The sequence below is a fragment of the Microplitis demolitor genome, chromosome 1, assembly GCF_026212275.2.
Source record: "Microplitis demolitor isolate Queensland-Clemson2020A chromosome 1, iyMicDemo2.1a, whole genome shotgun sequence".
Taxonomy (NCBI): Eukaryota; Metazoa; Arthropoda; class Insecta; order Hymenoptera; family Braconidae; genus Microplitis; species Microplitis demolitor.
In genome coordinates, this window is record NC_068545.1 from 7,017,292 (window position 1) to 7,041,935 (window position 24,644).

At 26.8% G+C, this 24,644-nt stretch overlaps 3 protein-coding genes across 3 annotated transcripts; 2 read left to right on the forward strand and 1 right to left on the reverse strand.

Annotated features, from left to right (window-relative positions):
• Window positions 1-1,236: 1,236 nt before the first annotated feature.
• LOC103568409 (LIM/homeobox protein Awh) lies at window positions 1,237-12,784 on the reverse strand. The gene is made up of 4 exons (XM_008545253.2): window positions 12,448-12,784; window positions 11,939-12,264; window positions 4,076-4,530; window positions 1,237-1,734 (listed from the first exon to the last, which is right to left on the reverse strand). Exons 1-4 carry the CDS (start codon window positions 12,466-12,468, stop codon window positions 1,535-1,537), a joined length of 1,002 nt encoding a protein of 333 aa, XP_008543475.1. The 5' UTR covers window positions 12,469-12,784; the 3' UTR covers window positions 1,237-1,534.
• A 2,126-nt stretch (window positions 12,785-14,910) lies between these two features.
• Window positions 14,911-17,775, forward strand: LOC103568410 (transcription initiation factor TFIID subunit 3). Its single transcript, XM_008545254.3, has 2 exons — window positions 14,911-15,164; window positions 15,257-17,775. Exon 2 carries the CDS (start codon window positions 15,282-15,284, stop codon window positions 17,319-17,321), a length of 2,040 nt encoding a protein of 679 aa, XP_008543476.1. The 5' UTR covers window positions 14,911-15,164; window positions 15,257-15,281; the 3' UTR covers window positions 17,322-17,775.
• A 1,933-nt stretch (window positions 17,776-19,708) lies between these two features.
• LOC103568411 (transcription initiation factor TFIID subunit 3-like) lies at window positions 19,709-23,143 on the forward strand. The gene is made up of 2 exons (XM_008545256.2): window positions 19,709-19,788; window positions 20,297-23,143. The coding sequence occupies exon 2, from the start codon at window positions 20,322-20,324 to the stop codon at window positions 22,857-22,859; it is 2,538 nt and encodes an 845-aa protein (XP_008543478.1). The 5' UTR covers window positions 19,709-19,788; window positions 20,297-20,321; the 3' UTR covers window positions 22,860-23,143.
• Window positions 23,144-24,644: the final 1,501 nt, after the last annotated feature.

Here is a 24,644-nt window from a genome sequence, read left to right on the forward strand (position 1 = left end):
AAAACGATGAAATCTTTCGGAGTTAACTTTGACACACAACAGTGTTAACCTTAAGGGGGATAGCCACTGTGGAATTTGAAAAAAACAATTTTTTTTTTTTATTAATTCAAAATTTATATACTCAAAAATATATATCTAGAGTATTATATGAAAGTTCCAAATATTTTGCGAGTTAGTCATTTTTGTGACAGCGCGTCAACTGACCGTTGCATTAACTAAAAACTCTAAATGTGTTTTTTTCGAAACTACTTTTTTTGAACTGGTCTCATCTGTAATTTGCATAAATATGGACCGATTCGCAACTTTTTTTCCCGTATTCGTCTATTCAATAGCTAAAGTTGCACGTAAGAAATTTAAAAAATTTTGATTTTTCAGATTTTTTAAGGCTGTTTGAATCCAAAAAAATAAAAATAAAAAACGAAAAAATTTTTAATATGTCGCCATTTTTTTTCAAATCCAAATTTTCAAAATCTCCTAGGTGGAAAGATAACCACATGCATACAGGTTACAACGCGGTTTGGATTTTTCATTTCAAATAATCCGTTTTTGAGTTAGAAATGAGACCGTGGTGGGGGAAATTTTTTTGGTGCTCCAAAAAAATGCTTATAACTTTATAACAACACAATATTTTTTAATAAAAATTTAGGAGAATTATCTTCAATGTATACTTTATAAAACAAATAACCCAATCCCCGAATTTCTTTATTATCCCAGTCAAAAAAATTCCCGAAAATCATCTATTTTTGTTATCTTCACAGTGGCTATCCCCCCTAAATGTAAGATTTTTAATATTTTTTAAGTTATACTTTTGTTAATTTTATCATATTGTTGAATAATATTCTGTTTTCATTGGTACAGTTTGCCTGATGAAGTTGTGAAATACAACGAAACGTTGCAACATTTAAAAATCTAGCACTGAATATTTTCCTGTCCAAGTTCCTGATACTTATACTATTATTTTATTTACTCCACACGTTTAATTCAATAAGGATTATAAATTTATAAATAAATAAATAAACAAATATATAACAATAAAAGATTTTTTTATTAATAAGTACGATTAATTATTAACCGTATTATAAAATAATAATTGAAACATTTAATTCACAATAAAATATAAAAATAAAAAAAAATAAAAAATTTACAAATAATTAATATTATATACAGTAAATACTTAAGAATAATATAAATATACACAATGTTGCTTTATTCACGGTTATTAATAATGCTTTTGAATTTTTTAAAAATGCAGTAATATATATGTATATATATATATATATATTTATTTCTTTATCCCACAGCGTATTCTTAAGAGCTGTGTTTGTATTTAAAAAAAGACTACCTGGTGAGTCCTAAAAATAATTGTACTCCAGAAAGTCCTTATTCTTAAAGAAGAAACGTAGAAAAAAGTGTCTCTCAGCGGGTAGAGAATTTTAAAAGAAAAGTAACATAGAGTGATATTTATACGCCTTTTGGATTTGGAATGAAATGAGAACGGGAATGGGATCGAGGAACCCGTAAATTATATATCCCTTTAGTGACAAAATTGGGGCTGCAAATGGGTAGGCGTTGTTGGGGTCAACGGCGTCAGTGGTGTCAAGGGTGTGAGGGGACTGTCAGGACTCTCGCTGCTTGTGCTACTACCCTGGTAGCCGGTGAAGTAAGTGCCCATGTTCACGCCCCCGGAATAGAGATCACTTGGATGGTGATGTAATACTGGTGAAGATTGATGCACTGTAAATTATTTTATTTTATTACAACCTTCTGCTTGTATTCACTAGAAATTATGGTTACTGTAGATTATAGTTTGTTTTACGCGGGGTTGTTTATTTTTATAAATTTTTTTGTTTTTATTTTATGTCTGGTCTATGGTTTGAATATTAATTATCAGGGGGATAAAAATGTGATTGAATACTTGAAGTAAATTTTTTTTTTAATTAATTAGATATTTTTTTTAAAACATTTCGGAGTTTGTAATGTACACGAAAAAAGAGCAGTGGGAAGACTACAGTTTTGAGTGCAAAAACAGGGCACTTATGTAAGAAAAATTCAAATATTATAATTTGCACTGTACTAATTGATACTACTTCTTGTAACAAGGTAATTATAATTATAAATACTAAATTTTACAGTTTCTTATGTATTTTTAGTTGAATGAAACTTGAAAATGTCAGTTTCTTATTATTTTTCAACTGTTCTTAATTGATAAATATATAGTTGATAGAAAAAAATATAATAGTTGCTACGCCTCAGAAATTATGTAATTTTTACAGTTTTGAAGTAGGGAGACTTTGCTGATATTTTTGAAACGTAAGAAATCGTAGATATACATTTAATTTTTCCACTATTCTTCTTCCATACACTGTAAAAAGAGCGGTGTTAAAAATAGACTCATTTTAACTCCGCCCGGTGTAAAAATGAAATCACACCGGTGTAGGAGGAGTAATTTACCGGTGTTAAAAATACCGATGTTAAAAATACCAGTGTGAAAACGGGGTAACCGGTGTAAAAGCAGGGTAAACTGGTCCGCTTGGAGAATGAACTTTAAAGATTATAAAACACAAACAATGTCAGTTCTTTATGAAAATGAATTAAAAATATCATTTATTAACAAGTATAGTGATCGAGTAAGTAAAAATATTCACAAAATAAAATATTTTAACACCAGTAAAGAATATCTACACCGGCGGTGGCGTTATTTTAACACCGGAAAATTTTTTTTAACACCGGTACAAAATATTTACACCGGCGGCGACGTTATTTTTACACCGCTTTCGGTGTTGAAATTTAATACCGCCGATTTTAACACCTACACCGCTTGGACTTACCCCGGTGATTTTTTACAGTGTATAAATTTAAATTTCGATTGCTAAAAAATTTTAACTAAAAAGAAAAGACAACGATTTTTTTTGATAAATTTAAATTGACTGCATTTTTAAGTTAAAGGAAATTATTTTTCATCTGCGACATTTAATTATAATTATTTTATAATATCAATAATTTACAAAAAAATTGAATTAAATAATGAAAAATTATTAAGTTTCAAATTATTAATTTAAGGTAAAAGCCCTCATACCCGCTCACTTTCAATTGGAGTGAGATTAAATCACTAAATATAAATTAATAAATAAAATGAAAAATCATATTTTTTTTTAATAGTTTTTTTTTGAAGTTTCGAGTATTAGAATAAAATTTTGGTTTGAAGAATAATTTTGATAATTAATTATTATTAGTTTTTTAAATAAGGTCCTTGAGTGCACCCATAGTCGCTCACTAAAAATTGTCATGTCCCATTATTCAATCAACACATGGCCCTATAGTCGCTCAAAGACAATATCAATTAAACTATCATAAGTTTATTGATTTGAAAAATAACTTATAAATTATACTACTTTATTCTTTCATAATATAAAATTTCATAAATTTTAAAAATGTATTTAATAAGATATAGTTAAAACAATTCTTAAAAAGTTTGACGTACCCTAAATTTAATGTAACGAATGAACGTTTAAGTAAAAAATGCCCGGCTGAGCGCGATTTTGAAAACAGTCATTTAATTTAAATTTATAATCTATTATAAAATAATTTGATACATGATATTTTAATATATTTAGATTCACAAATAATTATTTATCAATAATAATATTTTTAGTTGTAATTTTTTTTTATAAAAATTATAAAAAAACGCTTTAAACAGTTAAAGTGAACAACTAATGGTACTGAGCAGGTATAGGAGCTTACCATACATCAAAACTATTTTAAAAGTTTGCTATTTAATAAAAAATGAAAATTATTTATTTATTTTTACTTTGAAAATTAAATTAAAATAAAATTTGTTAATTTTTTAAATTACGATGTCTCCAGCTACACAAAAAATTTCCGTAACCCTGAATTTCACTTTAAATCACTTCTATGTAGTCTACAAGTAAAGGACACAAACCCAAATTCAAGTAATGACTATCGGTCTAAATCTTTTAAATCATTAAAAACTACAAGGACCTATCCCTCTATTTGTAAATGAAATTTAAAAAAATTAATCATAAATTGAATTTGTTTATTAATAAAAAAAACTTACTTTGTGTTTTAACTTTTCCACTGTGTTTTTTTTGTCTGGCTCTTGAATTTTGAAACCAAACTTGGGTAACTCTTTTACTAAGACCAGTAACATGAGCAATTCTTTCAAGATCCTGGCCATCAGGATTACTATCTAGTTGAAAATTTGCTTGAAGAATAGACAACTGTTCTTCAGTAAAGGTCGTTCTCACTCGTTTTGTTTTACTACACTTGCCGCCATTTTCCGAATCACAGTCTTCTGAAGATGAAGTATTGTTTCCTTCAACTATATCCAAATAATGGGATTTGCAAAGTAATCGAGCATCCAGCAAAGCAAATTGTTCTCCAGTTGAAAGTTGTCTTGAACAAGCGTCGCACGCAAAACAAGCCAGATGATAAACTCGTTCTTTTGCTCGCCGTACCCAGTCTCCAGCTCCAACGCTTCGATCACATTTCCCGCATTTTATTCCAAATGTTCTAAAACAAATTATTTTACTGTTTAATAACAATTAAAAAAAAAAACAAATACAAATTATCAATTTTTTGTCATATATTTTGACAAAAATCTGTCACAATTTTAATCGAAGCAATAATCAAATTTACGAAGTATGAGATTCTCAAAAAAATTATTTTTGCTCTATAATTTTTTTTGCTGATTTCAATTAATGTGCATGCGTATAATAAATTATCAATATTTTAAATATTAAAATTTATATCTTCCAACATTAATTCTGCAAGTTTTGATTTATTATTTTGACTTATATATTTATTCGAAAGTTAATTATACTATTTCATATGGATTTCTTAATTAGAATCGTTAATTAAGTGAATTAATTATTATTTTTTAAATTATTTTATATCAATATTCATTTATGAATTTGAATCTGTCCAAGGACACTATTCCTAAATTATCTCGTAATCATTTCACTATTTCTTCAATACGAAGATTCGTAATTTAATTAATTACTATTTTGAATTCATCAAAAAAATTTATTAATTTATTAATTTTGATTTAATTTAATATTATATAATAAGTTGATTATTTAAAAAAAAAATAAAGTTTAATAAAACCGGGGTGAAATGAGTCAGAATAAATTACAATCAGAATCCAAAATTCAATATTATAAAATTTCGATTACATTTTAAAAATACTTTAATTGGAAAACGTATATTTAAGATAAAAAAAAAATCTAACTCTAGAGAAATTAAATTTATTTTTACTAAAATAAAACCCTAAATAAATTTAGCAATGACAGTTCGAAATTAACTCTTGGATTTTTTAACAGTGATAATAAAATAAAATATATTGATATATGTGCATATAAATTTTTTTATTGATGTATGGAAAAATATGCAAAGTTAATCCACGAGATAAATTTTTTTATGTAACTAGAATGTTAAGTCATCCATAATATCTTTTGTCTATTTATTATGATAATTATTCGCGATCACGCCTAGACAAACCGTCGAAAAAATGGTCAAATAAACAAATTTGTCACACTTTTTTTTCCACTAAAATCTAACTGACTTATGTAAAATTATGTTTCACTTATTAATTCAAAAAATATTTATAAGAATTATTGTAACTAGATTGAACCCAAAAAAAATTTTAATATCATTGACAAAATTTTTTTTACTTAATTTCTGTAGTTAAAATTTCTTGAAATAAATAAAATTATATATTTGGGTCTGATGAAATATATAGATATAAAAATCTAATAAGTTTATATATATGAATATGCATTTAAAAGTATCTGTAAAGATGAATATATAAATGTATACGAAATATACGATGAAGAAAAAAGAAAAAAAGAAATAAAAAAATATGAAGGCATGCTTATAATATTAGCAAAATATACATACATATATATATATATATATATATATATATATATATATATATATATATATATATATATATATATATATGTGTATGCATATATATTGGCACCGCCTAAGGGGTATCTATATAAATCTTCAAGGGATGTACGGCAGCTACCATATACCGCCCCGCCCTAATTTATTCATTTGTTCTTCCATGGGTCGGTCCTATAAGTCACTCGGGGATTAAGTTAAGCAACCACATATATATTAAACATATAAATACACATATCCTTATGTGTACATACATCCATATTCCACATATACATACTCAAGGAATTATCTTTTCGATTTTTAAAACAACTTTTTATCAAGTCGATCCGACTTGTTCACTTAACTCTTTTTTTTAAACAATTCAAAAATTAAATTTTTTTTTTATAAATATTAATTACCCGGGCCCCCCATTATGGGGGATTGGAAATCCCTAGTTTGAAGGGAATTTTTTAATATTATTTCGATAAATAAATATATAATAACAGTTACATTTATTAATTTAAGACTCGGCTCTCACGGGTAAAAGATACTTATATATGTATTATAATATATATGTGAATATGTATATATGTAAGATCAAAAGGAGATCACAGCTGGCCGCACGACCCTTACGAGGCAAATTCTTCTCTTGCTCTTTATTTCTCCATGAAGACTTTTTTATCCTGACACTCCAAGTCTCGATTTAACTTCAAGCATAACATAACAGCCAACACTCATATATATATATATATATATATATATATATATATATATATAAAAGAGATAGAAATAAAAAAAGAGGTAAAAGAGGAGGAGAAGCTAGAATGACTTATCCATGACTCTTGTAATTCGGCACCCACATATGTAGAATAGAATGCAAGAAAAAAGTATAGTCGTAAGAGTTTAGTTAAGGTTCCTACGACTTTAGAGAGATATAAAAGGATTAATATTATTCGGTGTGATGCTCCGGTATAAATCATTATTTCCATGCAATTATTGTTACATGGTATCTCATATTCGTTTCAGTTGTATTGACAGACAAGTCAGATTCATGTTTTAACTATTTTTTAAATCAGCTTCTACATGTATCAGATATTCTATTTTTTTTAAATTGTTCTCATAAATCTTAACTACACGGAAGAAACAGAATATTAAAAATTGATAAATAATAGTAAAAAGTAGAATCTGTTATCAATAATTACTACTATTATATATACTTAATGTAAAGTAATTTACTAATTTTTGTAGATGCCGAAAAACTACTAACAATTATTTCAAAAAGTAAGTAAATATTATTACTTTTAGGTATAATACGTGACTTATTATTGAAAGTTAATTAATTTATGACATAATCTATTAAAAAGTAATGATTGGTCAAATTAAGAATTGGTATCTTAGATACTGATTTTTTTAGCCAAAAATGGCAAAAGTTACTAACTTTTATTTTATAAATTCGATATCACTGATCAATTATTAGCTTAAAATATCATTTATTCGTCATTATAAATGAATTTACAATATATACATAAATCGAATAAGTGGTAAATAATAAAATGAAAAATTAGTATACTAGATACTGATTTTCTGCTCATAAAAATACCCAAAACTTTTAACTCTTATTTAAAAGTATATCCCATTGAATAATAGTTAATACAAAATGCTATTCATTCGTTATTATAAATTAATTTATTATATACATAAATCGAATAAGTGGTAAATTTTTTAAATTTTTCTATGTTTATTTGAATAGTAATAACTGTGGATAGCAATTTATCGATTCTTTTTTATATTAATTTTAATATTCGAAATTACAAATTTTGTTCTTCTATGTGTATCAAATTTTAATATAAATAATAGTCATTTTGTAATATGTTATGATCCTGGTTTGATATTAGTATCGTATATATTAATTTTAGGTCGAAAATAAACTACAAACTATTAAAATTTTGAGCATTATTTTTTTCCGTGTACCCAAACCCGTTACTATACAATTTTAAAAATTTTATTTTCTGAATCGATAATTTTCTTTTACTTTTTTTTAATTGATAAAATATATAACAATCGTTAGTTTCAAATATTAATTTTTAAAAAGTTACCACTCCTGATTTAAAAATCTAATTTGAAATTATTTAAAAAATCTAAATTATTTCATATTGTATCATATTATAAAAGTATAATTTCAAATAATTTAAAATTCTCAACTTCGAACTACTTTAAATCATAAAATTATGAACCAGAAATTGCGATATAATTTTCTAATTCAATTTAATTTGAAATGATTCAAGCGTTTAAATTATTTCAAATAATTCTGAATTGCCCGAGGAACCAGAAATTGCGATATTATTTTTTAATCGGATTTAATTTGAAATTATTTGAGAGTTCAAATCATTTTAAATAATCTCAAATCAGAAAATAATATTTGGTTATTTTTTAATTCAATATGATTTAAAATGATTAATTCCAAAATTTATACTCGAAAGCAAAATAATTCAGACAATTTGAAATGATTCTAAATGATTTAGAGCCATGTAATTTCAAATCATTCCAAATTAGATTTCTTAATCAGGGACAATAAAATAACAAAATAAGTTTTGCAACCCGATGGCCTGAAGCTCGGATCCAATCTCCTCGAGTAACAATAATATAACTTTTTAATAAAATAAAATAAATAATGAAAATTATAAATCATTCATATGAAAGATATAAAAAGTAATTGATTTTAAAAATAAAATAAATTTGATAAGTTCACACTTTCTCTAATCATCTAAATGACAAGACTAAAAAATGCAGCGAATAGGTTAGACTTATTGACTTATAGGTCATAAGTGATCACTCGTGTGCATCATCATTAAATATAATACAAATCACATGTATATTGAGCAGAGGATTCTTTGATGTGTAATATAATACCAATAAGCTATCACAGCATGTGAGGTCCCAGCGGCAAAGTGTCAGACACACGATTGGTGTTCGAAAGATCATTAATTACATCATAGAAATACTCCATCACATCTACATAATATTTATGTCAATGAAAAAAAATATCATCGATTTCTCCAATTTTAAATATATATATATATATATATATATATATATATATATATATATATATGTATATATATATATATATATATATATACATATATATATATATATATATATATATATGCCACATACTTGAATTTAATTCCACATTCTTTTTTGGATATGTTGCCCAACTTATTTTTTTTTCTCTCAATAAATATATAAATATATGAATAATTATTTTAATATCAATATCAATTTTTTTTCTTTCATTCGCATAAAAAAATAATTTATTAAAAAATTTTTTAAATATTTATTTCAATCCTTTCAGTATTTATTTCAAAAGATTTATTCAATTGTTATGCATGTATATATATATATATATATATATATATATATATATATATATATATATATATATATAAAAATTGTTCACACGATTGTCATTCATTTGACATTAAGAAATCACTTATAAGAAATATATAACTTTATTCAAAAGATAAAATATATATGTATAGAAAAAAAAATTTTAAAGAAATGACTTGAGACTTTTTTTTTCTTTTTTTTAAACGCTACTTTATTTTTGGTTGATGTAAAAAAGTAAAAGGTCCTGGGTCTTGGGTTTACGAAAACTAAAATGAAGTTTTCTATTTAGCAAGTCATGAGCCCACGTGATAATAATAATCCCTATTTCATTGAGATATATATATTTTTTTATTCTGTTATAGTTTATAGATATAGTTTTGGTTTTGAATTTAGTGTATGATGGTATGTGTCAGTGTCAGTGAAATCCGGACTGAAGACCGATTTAAGAACGAGATGATGTATTTATGTGGAGTAGCTTAGGATAGGATACATATATATGTATATAAGTTAAATGTCAAACAGGTTTAAAATCTGAAACTCCGAAAGATATCACTTGTAAGTTATAACAACACTGTCATGCTTCTTATTTACAGTGATTTAAGATAAACAAATGATTATTCACGGATTTCGATGCCTACTGAGGTAGCCAGTCTTAAGTCTTTTCTAAAACCTATCGGTTGTATCACTGGTTAAATGTCATGTTATAAGCTCTTTTATTAGATATAGGTTGTGGTTATTTAATACATAATGAATATAATATGATTGATTTAATCTTGTTTGTTCTAACTATGTGCAACTTTATAGTAAATAAGTAATTCATGCAATAAATTGGAGCGATAGTTTGTATTGAAAATTGGTAATTTATGTTTTTCATAGCAAAAGAGTGTATATCTCTTGTAGGAAAAAACGATAGGCCCAAGTTTGGCCGAGGTTTGGCGAAAGATTTATAAACTCTAGGGAAAGCTTGAAATCCAAGCTTGGTCCAAGTCTATCTAAGCATCGAAATGATAACACTAAGCCAAACTTGAGAGACAGTATTGTGCCAAGACAGCATCTTAGTATTGGCCCAATATCGAGAGCCAGTATTGTGCCAAAACTGTAGCTAAACAATCACTTACGCTTATTAGAAATAAATAAAAAAAAAAAAAATATTAGAAGATTTGTGCGTGATGGTAACATATTGAAATAAATTTGTACAATAGATAAATCGGGTAGATCGATGGAACTAATTTTTTTTTGTATTTGCTGGGCCTCGAACCTGGTCCTTCATGACTGCAAGGCAAGTGTCTTATCTACTAGGCTATTATACGCTATACATAGAAGCCGCAGGTTTTTAGATACAATTTGTTGTTTAGACTAGTAAACCAGGGCTGGTTACTTGAGTATTGACTGAATTTTGGCCCAAGACTGGCAAGCCAACGCTCGTCAATTGAATGTTGGCTGAATCTTGCCCCAAAACTGGCAAACCAAGAATTGTCGCTTGAGTATTAGCTGTATCTTGGCACAAGACTGACGAACCGAGGCTCGTCACTTGAACGTTGGTCGGATCTCGGACCAACCTTTGGAGGCCGAGCCTGAGTAGCCCAGTATTGTGCCAAGACCAGCCCCGTTGTCAATATTTTTTTTCCTACAAGGGTATATGAGTGTATATATCTGAATCCTACGAGGGTATATATATGAATCATAGCCAAATAATTAAAATTATATTTTTTATGAATACAGTAAGACCTCGTTATAAGACTATTAGTTTATCTCTCAAACGATCGCGATATCTGGTTTATGGAAAAGACAGAATGATAGTCATAACGAGGTCCGACTGTACTTTGTATCAATCATTTGTTCATTCAATTTTCAAATTGAGGTTTCATTTGTACATTTAATAATAAAAAGTTCTAGGATTTCTGTGAAGCTTAAAATAGAAAATTATTACTTGTTTCATGGATTTTAAAAGTGTTTTAATTAGTTACAAATTTTCTTGCTAATAACTATATATCTATATAGATATCTACTATATTTTTTCTTTAACCAAGAATAATATTTCTAAATTTGAAACAAAAAATTTATATTTTCATAACAAATTTAAATGAAAGCTATTTATGAAAAAGTCGATGTTAAAAAATCGCTTTTAAAAAATGAAATCGATTTTTTGTCGATTAACCAAATTCTTTACAATCGATTAAAAAATATCGACAATCGAAACAAAAATATCGATTAATCGAATTCGATGTTACAACACTAATTCATCTCACGACTATTTTAACCTGCTTACACGTGTTTTCAACTCCTTTAACTTAATAAGTGATAAAAAAAAATATAATTTAATTTAGAGTAAAATAAAAATTCGTCTCAACTTTTGTTCAAGCCTTAAAATTATTTAAATATTTAGTTAGAATATTATTATCACGTAATTGGTCTACTTATACATGATTATTATTTAATACGATGAATATTGAGATATAATAGCAAAATGATAGAGAGTGATAATAATAATAAATATTTTTTTCTTATTTCATATATATATTATATATATTTCTATACGTTTGTGTGAAAAAAACTTGCTAATGATGAGGATACAATTAGATCATTTTAAAAATAAATTAAATAAAGTAAACATATACATAATAAGATAATGTGTACTTACAGTACGTAATCATGTCGGCAGTAAAGTTTCATCCCTCTTAGAAAACATGAATGTTGATCGTTAAGTGATCGAGCACAAACATAACATCTTAGACATTTAGAATGCCACCTTCTACCCCCAACACAAAGCACTGTACGTTCATTAATACTTTCACCACATCTACCACAGTTCATATCAATACTCTCATTATCCAATGATTCTCCATTACTATTTAGACTACTCAAACTATTATTATTATTATTATTTATTAGTTCTTTTTTAACACTTGATATACTGCTTGGGCTACTGATTAAGTCCAAAGAGCTCTCGTCAGTTTGAATTTCCATCTAAAAAACAAAATAATTTAATTAAAATTAATTAATTTAAATTAAACACATCAATTAATAATTTATTATTTTTAATTGTAACTATTAATTCAATTAAAAATTTTTTTAATAGAATTTATTTAATCGATATTGATTAATGTATCCGACGGCTCATTAATTATTAAAATAAATTAAAAAATTTACCTTCATTTTAATGTCGAACATTTTAATTAATAATTTTTAAAAAATTTTATTTCCATTTTAAAAAATCACTTAATTTATCAATTAATTACTTTTTAATCAACTCCAAAACACTCGATAAGATAATTAAATACACTTTTATTAAAATAATTGGAAAATAATAAATTGGAAATAATTTAAAACAAAAAAATATATCAGTAGGTTTAAAAAATTAGAGTAAAAAAAAATGATATATTTTAACGAAAGAAATTATAAAAAATATCGGATCGCGTCAAAGGATCTCTTCAGTATCGTGGTCGGGGAAAGACTGGCATCCTCGAATCTCCCCTACTACCATCAGTTTGTTTCGGTGTGACTAGCACGTGCAGTAACGAAACACAACCAGTATGTGCATTTAGAATTTACTAAGAGGGGGAACTACTAATTCCAAGGGAAATGGAATGGAAGGACTACAGTCACAATATAAACGTCTGCAGGATCTACAGTTTAGTCCAAAGGATCAAACATCGCACTACCAAATCAAATTAATACGACCTGCATACAATCCTACAAAAATTTAATGCCATTAAATATACGATTAATGAATTACTCAATCTATCAATATCGAAATTATTGTTTAATGTTTTAAATAGTTAATGAAAAAATCTAAATCAATATCTTTAACTGTTCATTTTTAAAAAAGACTTTTAGGGAAGAAGACTATAAATATTATTTTTCATAAATTGTGAGATTTATGTTTAATGATGATGTTAAATTATTCAAATTTTATAAGTAATATAAGAACACAAGAATTTTCAAATATAAATAATTATAAATTTTATTTTTAGTTTTAGTTTTTTATTCGCCTTCAGTTTGTTACTGAGGTGAAAAAAAAGGGGATTTAAACTCCGCCTATTATCACGCCCATTTAGGTTCTTTATACTCTCTCAATCTTACATTTCATTTTTTTATTGCTACATATATATAAATATATACACACATCTTTAATTTGGATTAAACTATAATACTATTTTTCATTTTATTAAAAGAAAAAAAAATTTAGTTCAAGTTCTTATTTTGTCTTGAAAAATTCGTAATAATTTTTTTTTATGATTTGTTTTTATAAATTAATCTATACGTTGAATAAAAAAATTCCAATCATTATTCAATAGTAATTTTTCAAAGTCTGTATAAATAATTAAAAAAAACTTTTTTTTTGTAATTAAATTTGATTAGTCGGCGATTAGATTGTTATAGTGGGTTTTTATATTTTATTGTTGCATACAGGTGATACATCTGTAATTGTGTATTAAAAAAAAATTATTTATATGAAGATGAGTTTTAAAATGTAAATTGAATTGAATGTAAAAATTGACAATAGAACAGCTTAATGTTCCACTGAATAAGATGATTTATTATCGCAAATTTTTTAAAAATTATATTTAGACACTGATAAATATCATTTATTTTTTTTAATGTAATAATCATTTATGTATATACTTATATGTATAAATGTATATACAATGTATATAGATTGTAACTAACAAATATTTTATTATTAGCTTTAATTTAAAATATTAAATAAAAATAAAATATACTTATCCTGAACAGAATCGTGGAAAATAGCCAGAAAATTAATTAAATATGACGATGATCTTTAGTCATCAAGAATTAAATTTAATAGACTGGCCAATTGTTTTATAAAAATCTATTATAGAAGTTTTTAATTCACAACACTAATAAATTAAAATTTTTAAAGAAGCGAATATCGAATAAGTTATGATCCTACAGTTAACAGACAATTAATTTTCGGATTTTTTTCCAAACGAATTACAGAAAAAAAAGCTATGAGTGTGAATGTAGCAGACATTAGACAATTTATAACTTTCAAATAAATGGATAAATTAATTTAAATAATAAAATTTTAAAAAATGCGCGCGCTTATTTTATTTTTTTCAATTATTTAAATACGCATTTTTTATTTTTTACTCAAATTTTATTTATTTATTCCAAAATTTTTTAAATTCTTAATCATCCATTGCATTCATAAGTGTGAATGTAGCAGGCATGAGACAAATTTGAAATAATTAATAAATCGAGTAAATAATTAATAAAATAAAATTTAAACAAAATGCGCATTTAAAAAATTTAGAATTATAAGTGCATTTTTTATAAATTTTTTTTTTTAATTATTTATTCTATTTATTAAAAATTTTGAATTTGTCTGATGTCTGCTACAATCACACTTGTTTACATTCACACTTATAAAAAAAATTTATCATTTTGAAAAATATTCCAAAAATTATTAGACGTCAGCTAACTTTAGTATCATAATAAGTTATGAACAGTTGAGTCATTAATTTATTTATAACTATTTCAGTAAAATAGTTCGATAAAGTGACGTACATAACGTCTAATTTATGTCAATTAAGTAGTCACTATTAATTTGTAAGTAATTATTTTGTATTTTTAAAAGAACGGCAACATTGGCAGCACAATCATCTTCCTGTTACTCTTTCTTCTTCCATTTTTTTTCCTTGTCCAACACTTAGAATAGAGTTTCAGTGTTTTTTTTTTTTTTAATTTATTATAACAATAATTATAACGAGTTAATGTAATTGAAGTTTACAAAAAAATTTAATTTACGTGTGACGATATTTGAAGAACAATAAAAATTAAGCAGTGACAAGTTTTGGTGGAGAAATCGTATAACAGAATTTCATAACCTCTTTATTCGGATGGTACCTTTAAAATATTCATTCATTTTGTAAACTAATTCAGAATAGATTTTTGATTTCTGGTAAATTAATTTTATAATTTTTGTTGTTTATAGATAAGAACAATAATAATTTTAAAAAATGGCGGAATATTCAAGAAGAGTACTGCAAATTATCGTTGCACAGATTTGTCAATCTATAGGCTGGCGTTCAATTCATTCAACTCCTTTAGAATTTATGGTTGATCTGTTACACGACTACTTGTGGCAATTAGCCTATATTTCTAACGAGTATGCTAAAGTACTTGGACGTACGGACGTAAATCTCGACGACGTTGGTCTCGCTTTTCAACACATGAACATCGATCTCAATCAACTCGCAGAGTACGTCGAAAACGTCAGGTCAATCCCATGTGCAATTCAAATTCCAAAATACCCGGTACCTCGCGAGGATCATTTGAATTTCATGAAACCTGGTAGTCGTGAAGTTATTAAACGTCCGATGCATGTTCCTGAATATTTACCTCCGATGTATTCCAATCTTGAGGAATTGTCACCTGTAGAAAAAAAGGAAACAATATTTGAAAATGATGAAAATATAAATGTAAGTCGAAATGTAAATTCGTCAATTGGTTCGTCAGTTGAGAATCAAATGAGTACGGTTATCAATAACAAAATACCTGGGGTAATGAAACGTCCTGGAGATACCGTGTTTAATAGTTTTGGTCCAGATAAACGTATTAAAATGAGCGACGAAACTAAAACGTTGCGTGAGATCCAGAGTGTGACGATGACAACATCAGGTTTCTTGAAATCGGCACGTAGAGGTAAATTACCTGAATCATGTTCTCCAAGTGAGGTGTCTATAGTTTATGATAAAATGGAGGAGCTTCAAAATTATACCAATGCATATTATGGAAATTCTTTCTTATCTATAGATACGCCAACATTTAGCACTAACAATGATGTAGAATTTAATAGAATGCCAACTTCATGTTATGTATATTCACAGGATGACATGACACCACCAGCTACTCCAGAAATACCCAAGACACCTGAGATAAAAATCTCTAAAGTTGAATCACTTGCGTCAGTATCGCAAGAACAATCATTTTTTAAAGATTTTGGGATTGCACCAACAATACCTTTTTCTATGAATCCGGTTTTGTCAACTGATGGTCCGGGATTAATTCCTTATGTAATTAATGCCCCCTCAACTCTAAGGCTACCTTTGTCACCAATCCAATCTTATGTGAAAAGTATAAATGCAAATCCAAGATACGAGTTTCCATCAATTTCGGGACTGGAGAATCAATACTCCCTAGCGATGAGTCCTAAAAAACTTGATAAGAGTTCGAAGAAATATAAAAATGACACGAAGAATAAATCCTTAAAGAAGAAAGAGAAAGGAAAAAATTGTGTGGAAATTGGTAAAGAAAAAAATAATTATAAGAAGAAAAAAATTAAAACAGAAGACAACGGCGTAAAAGTTGAATTTGAACTTGATTTGCCTGCATCAAAATCTACGACAATAAAGAAATCTCAATCTAAAATTGACGAAAAGAAAGAAGAGTCAAGAAATATTAATAGTACAGGAATTAATCTTCAGTTAAAACTTAATTCTACTGCATCAAAACATGTGATGCCAAAAAATTCAGTTAAGAAAACTGCCGTTAAAAAAATAAATAAAAATAATACTTTTAGTGCTCAATTGAAAGAGTTGAAAGTTGATCCGAATGAAATAAAACCTCCGATTACGGGAAATCAATTTTTTGAGGAAATAACTTTAAAGCCATTGCCAAAAAAAGTCGCTTTAGCTTCTAAACCAGTTAAAGAGAAGATTAAAAAAGTTAAGTCTGATGATTGTCCGAAGAAAAGTTTAAAAGACAAAAAAACAGTAAGAAAGAGTGTTGAAGAAACTGTCCCAGTTATTTCTCCAACTATCGTTGGTCCAGATGGACAACAAATTTGGATCTGTCCAGCTTGCAGTAGAGAAGACAATGGCACTCCGATGATTGGTTGCGATGACTGTGACGCTTGGTACCACTGGATTTGTGTCGGGATGCGCGCACCACCCCCTCATGATGCCAATTGGTATTGTAAGCGTTGTATTACTAGAAGAATAAACTCGATTTCTAATCAAAATAACCAGAAAGAAGTCGAAGTTTATACCATAAACTAAAAATCAATCGTTGAATAGAATTCCTTTTTTATATTTCCAGTAAGCTCAGTCACTCTACAGTAAATTACTTCTTTTATAAGTATATATTTTTTAAGTTTTCAATTAAAGTATGAAACAAAATTATGATCCTGAAGTTAGAAGATAGTCAACAATTTTCGGATTTTTTTTTAACGAATCGATTACGAAAAAAAAGAAAATAAAAATATGCACATGTAGAAAATAAAAAAAACTATAGGTGCAATTTTTTTAATATTTTTTTTTCTATAATTTAATGTTTTTAAACGAATTCAAAAATTATTAGACGTCGGCCAACTTCAGTATCATAACAAAATTACAACTTTACTTTTGTTTAAAAATATAAAATTATCTTTGTTACGAAAACATAATCATGTACTTTTGTATGGGTATATTCTATAAAGGAATTAAAAATTATTTAATCATAAGCGAATTTAGATTAAAAAATAAGAAATAAAATAATTGTTATTTAATTTTATAAAGATATCTATATTAAAGATAATTACAAAAATTAATAATTTAAGCCTGATTATTCATTACAACATTATTAATTTATAAATGATGTTTATACATGTTAAATTATGGGTATCAATGCATGCAGCAGACATGAGGCGATTTATAAATTTTAAATAAATAAAACAACCTGCAGTCACTGCGTAACTGTCCAAATATCACTACTAAATTTATAAAATATGCAGGAAAAAATGATTTCTTGACGCAAAAAATTTTACTTGCCCTAAGAAATTTTATGCATTATGAATCAAATACAAAAATTGTCTTGGGGTGAGAAAAGATTTTTTTGGTCAAGAAATAACTCTTTGCACCAAGTAATTTTTTCTAGTTCTAAATAAATTTTTGTTTTCAATTCACAATGCAAAAATTTCTGGGGGTAAGTAAAGATTTTTTGCGTCAATGAATCATTTTTTTTTCTGTGTGTGCTCTTTTAACTTTTAGGAGCTCCGTAAAACCAAATGGAAATATAAATCTTTGTCGTTTTTGAATTAGTAACCCGATATAAATAATATAGCTATATATTCAGTGACATTCAGTCGTATTTAGTGACAGAATAATTAACGTATTAATTTATTTAAAGAAATTAAATACGATCGTATTTTTTCTCGCGTAATTTAAATGTAATTCGAATGATACAGATAATTTAATTTTTCTCAGTTATTGATAATAAAAAAGAGTTGAAACTATGAAAAGTCACAAAATCAGATCTAAACCTTTTTAATGATACCAATTTCAATAAAATTAACTAATTTTATCATATATATATGGCGGGAACGAAATTTTCATTATTCACTACTTAATATTGATAATGAAATTGAAAAACATTCGCGTACTGATTTTTCAAATATATTTAAAAACGAGTTTTTCAAATTATTATTCTACTAACATTTTATTTATTTATTTTAAAGTTTTTAAAAATGCCAGTTGTCAGCTACATTCACACTCATGTTAATTTCATTACTAAATAAATTGAATTTTTTTTTTTTTTTTTTTTTTCAATGAATAATTTCTGATAATTTTCATGTAGGTAATTGATTTTTAATTTTTATATCATATTTATAGTTATCAATTTATATTATAATAAATAATAATGATCCTGAAGTTAGCAGACAATTAAAAATTTGAAAAGTTTGCTTTCAATGATTTAATTAAAAAAATAAAAACTAAAAAAATGCACATGTAGAAAATTTTAAAAACTACAGGTGCAATTTGTTCAAATATTTTTTTTTTATAATTAATTATTTAAAAAAAAGTCAAAAAATTATAAGACGTCGGCTAACTTCAGCATCACGAAGTATGATACTGAAGTTAGCCGACGTCTTATAATTTTTTGACTTTTTTTTAAATAATTAATTATAAAAAAAAAATATTTGAACAAATTGCACCTGTAGTTTTTAAAATTTTCTACATGTGTAATTTTTTAGTTTTTGTTTTTTTGTAATTTATTTAGAGAAAAAAAAATCCAAAAATTTTGTTTTTAATGATTTAATTTAAAAAAAAAAAAAACTAAAAAAATGCACATGTAGAAAATTAAAAAAACTACAAGTGCAATTTTTTTACAAGTATTTTTTTTTGTTGATTTGTCGATTTCAAAAAAATTCAAAATTCAATAGTCGTCAGCTAACTTCAGTATCATAAATCATAAGCATTAGAAAAATAATTTTTAAAAATAAATTTGAACTTTCGCGCGATACCTTAAAATTAAAGATTTCTCTTTTACCAACAGACAGGTATAAAATCTATACTTTCATCATTTAATAGCTAGATAAACTCTGCTCCATTTGATATTTAGCTTCGTGTATCTCCGCTCTTCATAGGAAACCGAGTAAAATTATTCGGAACATCAAACCCGAAGTGACTTCTCCTACTACTTCCAACATAAAAAAATCCAACCACGTAATATTATTCTACTCCAATTCCAATATTTACTTGCCTGCATGTGAGTTATATATTTATTATGTTTATCTGTTTATGACTATTCGTAATTGTAAATTAATTATAATAATAAATTCTTATATAATAATTTAAAAATTCATAAAAAGAGTTCTGCTAGTGTATAAAAATAAATTGTGTAGTGTAAAAAATTTCAAGTGCTTAATTAAAAATTTTTATTTATAACCTCAAAAAATGTTTGATTGTTTATAAAAATGTAACTAGTGAAATTAAACAAAAAAACAAAGGAAAATTTAATTAAAAACAAGAATTTATATAAAAGTATTTATTTGAAATAGAAAATTTACATAAATCTTTATAAAATAAGTGCATACAAATATGTAAACACGCAGGATACGAATAATATAGTTATATATTGTTAAATAATATTTAAAATAATTTAAAAGTAAATGGAGAGAATTTAAATTTAATATATGATTTAATTTGACATTTAATTAATTTACAAGTAAATTAGTAAATTAATTTTAAAAAAATTGACATTTTATTATTTATAGATAATAATAATAATAATTTGAAAAAATGGCGGAATATTCAAGAGGAGTGTTGCAAATTATCGTTGCCCAGATTTGTCAATCTATAGGCTGGCGTTCAATTCATTCAACTCCTTTAGAATTTATGGTTGATCTGTTACACGAGTACTTGTGGCAATTAGCCCATATTTCTCACGAGTATGCTGGAGTACTTGGACGTACGGATGTAAATCTCGACGACGTTGGTCTCGCTTTTCAACATATGAATATCGATCTTAATCAACTCGCAGAGTACGTCGAAAACGTCGGGTCAATTCCATGTGCAATTCAAATTCCAAAGTACCCGGTACCCCGCGAGGATCATTTGAATTTCATGAAACCTGGTAGTCGTGAAGTTATTAAACGTCCGATGCATGTTCCTGAATATTTACCTCCAATGTATGCCAATCTTGAGGAATTGTCACCTGTAGAAAAAAAGGAAACAATATTTGAAAATGATGAAAATATAAATGTAAATCAGAATGTAAATCCGTCCATTGGTTCGTCAGTTGAGAATCAAATGAGTACGGTTATCAATAACCAAATACCTGAGGTAATAAAACGTCCTGGAGATACTCTGTTTGACAGTTTTGGTCCAGATAAACGTATTAGAATGAGCGACGAAACTAAAACGTTGCGTGAGATCCAGAGTGTTATGATGACAACATCAGGTTTCTTGTCCCCGGCACGTGAAGGTAAATTACCTGAATCACGTACTCCAGTTCAAATACGTGCTGAGTCACCGGTAGCAGTTTCATATCCGACGATTCCTTGCGAGGTACAGGGTGAGAAAGTCAAAGAAAAGGAGAAAGAACCAGAAAAAGTCAAGGAAAAGGAAAAAGAAAAGAAAGTGGTTAAAAAAAAATTGGATTATCAAAAAGGAGAGAAGGAAACTAAAAAGAAGAAGGATCGAGATCAAGAGTTATTTAAAGCGGACAAAATGGTCACCGTCAAACCTAAAAAAGTTAATGATGGTAAAAATGCTGTGCCGAAACCTCCCAAGGGGCCGGTGGGTAGACCGAGAAAAATTCCACTAAAAGTTCCTGTTGAGAAACCTGCTGTTACTTTTAATGACAACATTAAGAAATTGGCTGTGGAACCCGATAAACAAAAGCTCAACATCTTCAAAAAAATATCAAAGCCACAAGAGCACAAAATTCCACAAGTTATTCCTGAGATTAAAGCCAAAGAATTACAGTCACGCGAAAGCTCGCCGGAAATAATTGTTGATGAGATTGACGACGAGCCAGTCGCGGTAAAAATTGATATTGATAAAGATAAAGAAAAAGAAAAATTGGGGTCATTACACCCCGGAGCATCTTCTGGATCTAATGCTATGGATATAGAGTTCGTTGATGTCCAAAGTCCGTCTGATACATTTTTGAATGAAGACATGTCACCACCTCGTACGCCAACAGTACCTAAGACTCCTGAAATAAAAGTTCCTGGAATTTCAACAGATTCAGAAGTAGTTAGAAAATTGGATCGCCCAAAAACACCAGAGTTTAAACCACCAGAGAGTTTGCTTCCAAAGGACACAATAATTCCACCTACAATACCGTTTCCAATATTTCCGCCTTTCCCTGCTGGCCCTGGATTGATACCGTATCCAATAAATCATCCATTGATTCCACGACTGCCTTTACCGCAGCCACGACTTTTGCCAGAGCCTATTAAAGTTGAACGCGTTCAAAGCTGCAATAAAGAAATTGAAATAGTTGATGAAGTTAGGCCACATCCTATTGATATTTTGCCTCTGCGGACGGGAATCAGTAAAATTAGTGAAAGTATTCCAACTCCGCACCACGAGATTCATCATCCAGTTGCGAAGCCTGAAAAACTTGACAAGAAATCAAAGAAACATAAAATTGATAAGAAGGATAAGTCGAAGAAGAAGAAGGATAAAAAGGAAAAGCATCGGGAGAAAACTGATAAAGAGAAAAAAGAGAAACGTAAAGAGAAGAAAGAAAAAGAAAAAGAAGAAAAAGAAAAGGAGAAGGAAAAAGAAAAAGAAAAGGAGAAGGAAGTTGAAAACACAATCCCGAAGCTGATGTTAAAAATAGATCCAATTGCTATGAGACCTCCGACTCCCGAAAATCCGTTCGTTAAGAAAATAACTTTCAAGCCTTTGCCAAAGAAAGTAGACGAAGTTAAAGCTGGATCAAGTTTAGGAGTTTCCGCTTCAACTTCCAAACCAGTTAAAGAGAAGATTAAAAAAGTTAAATCAGACGGCGTCACGAAGAAAAGTTTAAAGAACGAAAAAGCTGTAGAAAAACATGTGAAAGAAGTTATTCCAGTTATTACGCCGACGATTGTTGGTCCGGATGGTCAACAAATTTGGATATGTCCTACTTGTGGTAAGCAAGATGATGGCACTCCGATGATTGGTTGTGATGAGTGTGATGCTTGGTACCACTGGATCTGCATTGGAATGCATGTACCACCGGCGCCAAATGAAAATTGGTATTGTAGTATATGTATTGCCAAAAAAAATGAATCTATTCCTGATAAAAAGAAGCAGAAAAAAAAAGTTAAAATTAATGCGTAGAAATTTTTTATAAACAGTAACACTAGTTAATTTTTTTATACAAAATTTGATTATTTAAATTTTCTTTAAGAAGTTAGCCGTTTTGTTTTTGACTAAGATATCAAACATTTAGTATTAAAAATTATATTATATATATATATATGTATAAATAATTTGTGGATAGTTGTTTCGATTTATAATTTATTAATTGACAAAAAAAATAACTTCTATAGTATACTTGGATTAATTATGAACTGGTTTGTCTTTTTGCTGTAAAAAATATTTTCAGATTTTTTTTAATTTTTTTTTTTTTGAAGTCTGGTCTATTACTTTACTGATAATTAATTATTTTGGTTTTGTTTACTATTAATTTTGAAATTAAATTATCTTGTTAATTATATATATGTTATATATGACAAAAAATTTTTTTTTTAATTGAAAAAATATATCAATAACAAAATAAAAAAAAACGTTTTCATCTAAATTTTCGAAATTTTTTGCTAATTATCCTGCTGTTAAATATATTCAAAATTTTTGATCGAATTAATTATTTTGTAATTTGCTGCAGATGAGTAAATCAAATTTCACAATCAGATTTTTTTTTTTTTAACCGAAAAACTTAATAATTCAAATTGTAAAAAATATTTTATCATAAGTTTATTTATTTTTTTTTACAAATTTGACTTAAAACCACAACGACACTAATGTAAATTATCAAAATTATTTATAAAAGCTCAATATGAAATTATGAAATCATTAAGTAAGAATTATGATTATAAACCACTTTAATTTACTTAAAAACAAAAAAATAAATTCTCTAATTTAATTACTATTTTATTAAAGAAAAACTAGCGATTAATTTTAAATATAAATTAATTTAACTACATCAATTACATTTAGCTGTGTGTGTATGAGAGAAAACTATTAATAAATCACAAAAAAAAAAAATTGTGAAAACAGTATGTATAAATCTATAAATATAAAGTATGTAATTAAATTTTTATTTCCAATAATAAAATACTATGCTGTATAAAATTATAAAAATATTTTAATTATTTAATAGAAATAATTTTAAATACTTTTTACAAAGGTAAAAATTTTTATGACAAAATAGCGGAGGTCTTAAATAGATGGTGGTTTTGGAAAAATTTTAAATAAATAAAATTTCATCCACAAACCCTTTTATTTTATTTCGTATATATATTAGGGTGTTTCAAAAGAAAAATTTTTTCTTATGGTCTCAAAAGTTAGCCGTAGGTATAAAAAAAATCCTTTCAAAAGAGCAGCTCGAAATCTCAATTCTACTAAGAGCTCAACGAATACTTATTGCACGTAATAAAATCCGGAAATTATCTTTACGTCAAGTTTTTCAATTCACTATTGTTTCAAGCTTCATAACTTTTTTTCTATTAGTTGTACGAAGAAAATACTTAGGGGCTTTTTTGCGGAGAATTCAATTTCCTACAAGATCATGTACTTCAATTTTTGAAAAAAAATTTTTAAATACTTTTACATATAAAAAACAAACAAAATTTGTTTTACATGTAATTCAAATGAGAAAATCAATATTCGTTGAGCTTTTAGCAGAATTGAGTTTTCGAGCTTCTTTTTTAGGAAGATTTTTTTAATAACTAAGACTAATTTTTAAGACCATAAGACTTGAAAAAAAAAAAAAAAATTTATTTTGAAACGCCTAATGTATATATATGTATATGTATAAGGTAAGAGACCCAGTACTCGATCAGGGAACTAATACCCGACTACTTATGTATTCGTACATCTGAATTTACTAAATTTTACAAAATA

Coding starts and splice junctions, on each gene's coding strand:
- LOC103568409 (XM_008545253.2), bottom strand. CDS start 12,468: ATGTTCGACATTAAAATGAAG. Junction 12,265..12,447: donor TGTTCGACATTAAAATGAAG/GTAAATTTTTTA, acceptor TTTGTTTTTTAG/ATGGAAATTCAAACTGACGA. Junction 4,531..11,938: donor TGCCGACATGATTACGTACT/GTAAGTACACAT, acceptor AATTTGTTTTAG/AACATTTGGAATAAAATGCG.
- LOC103568410 (XM_008545254.3), top strand. CDS start 15,282: ATGGCGGAATATTCAAGAAGAGTACTGCAAATTATCGTTGCACAGATT.
- LOC103568411 (XM_008545256.2), top strand. CDS start 20,322: ATGGCGGAATATTCAAGAGGAGTGTTGCAAATTATCGTTGCCCAGATT.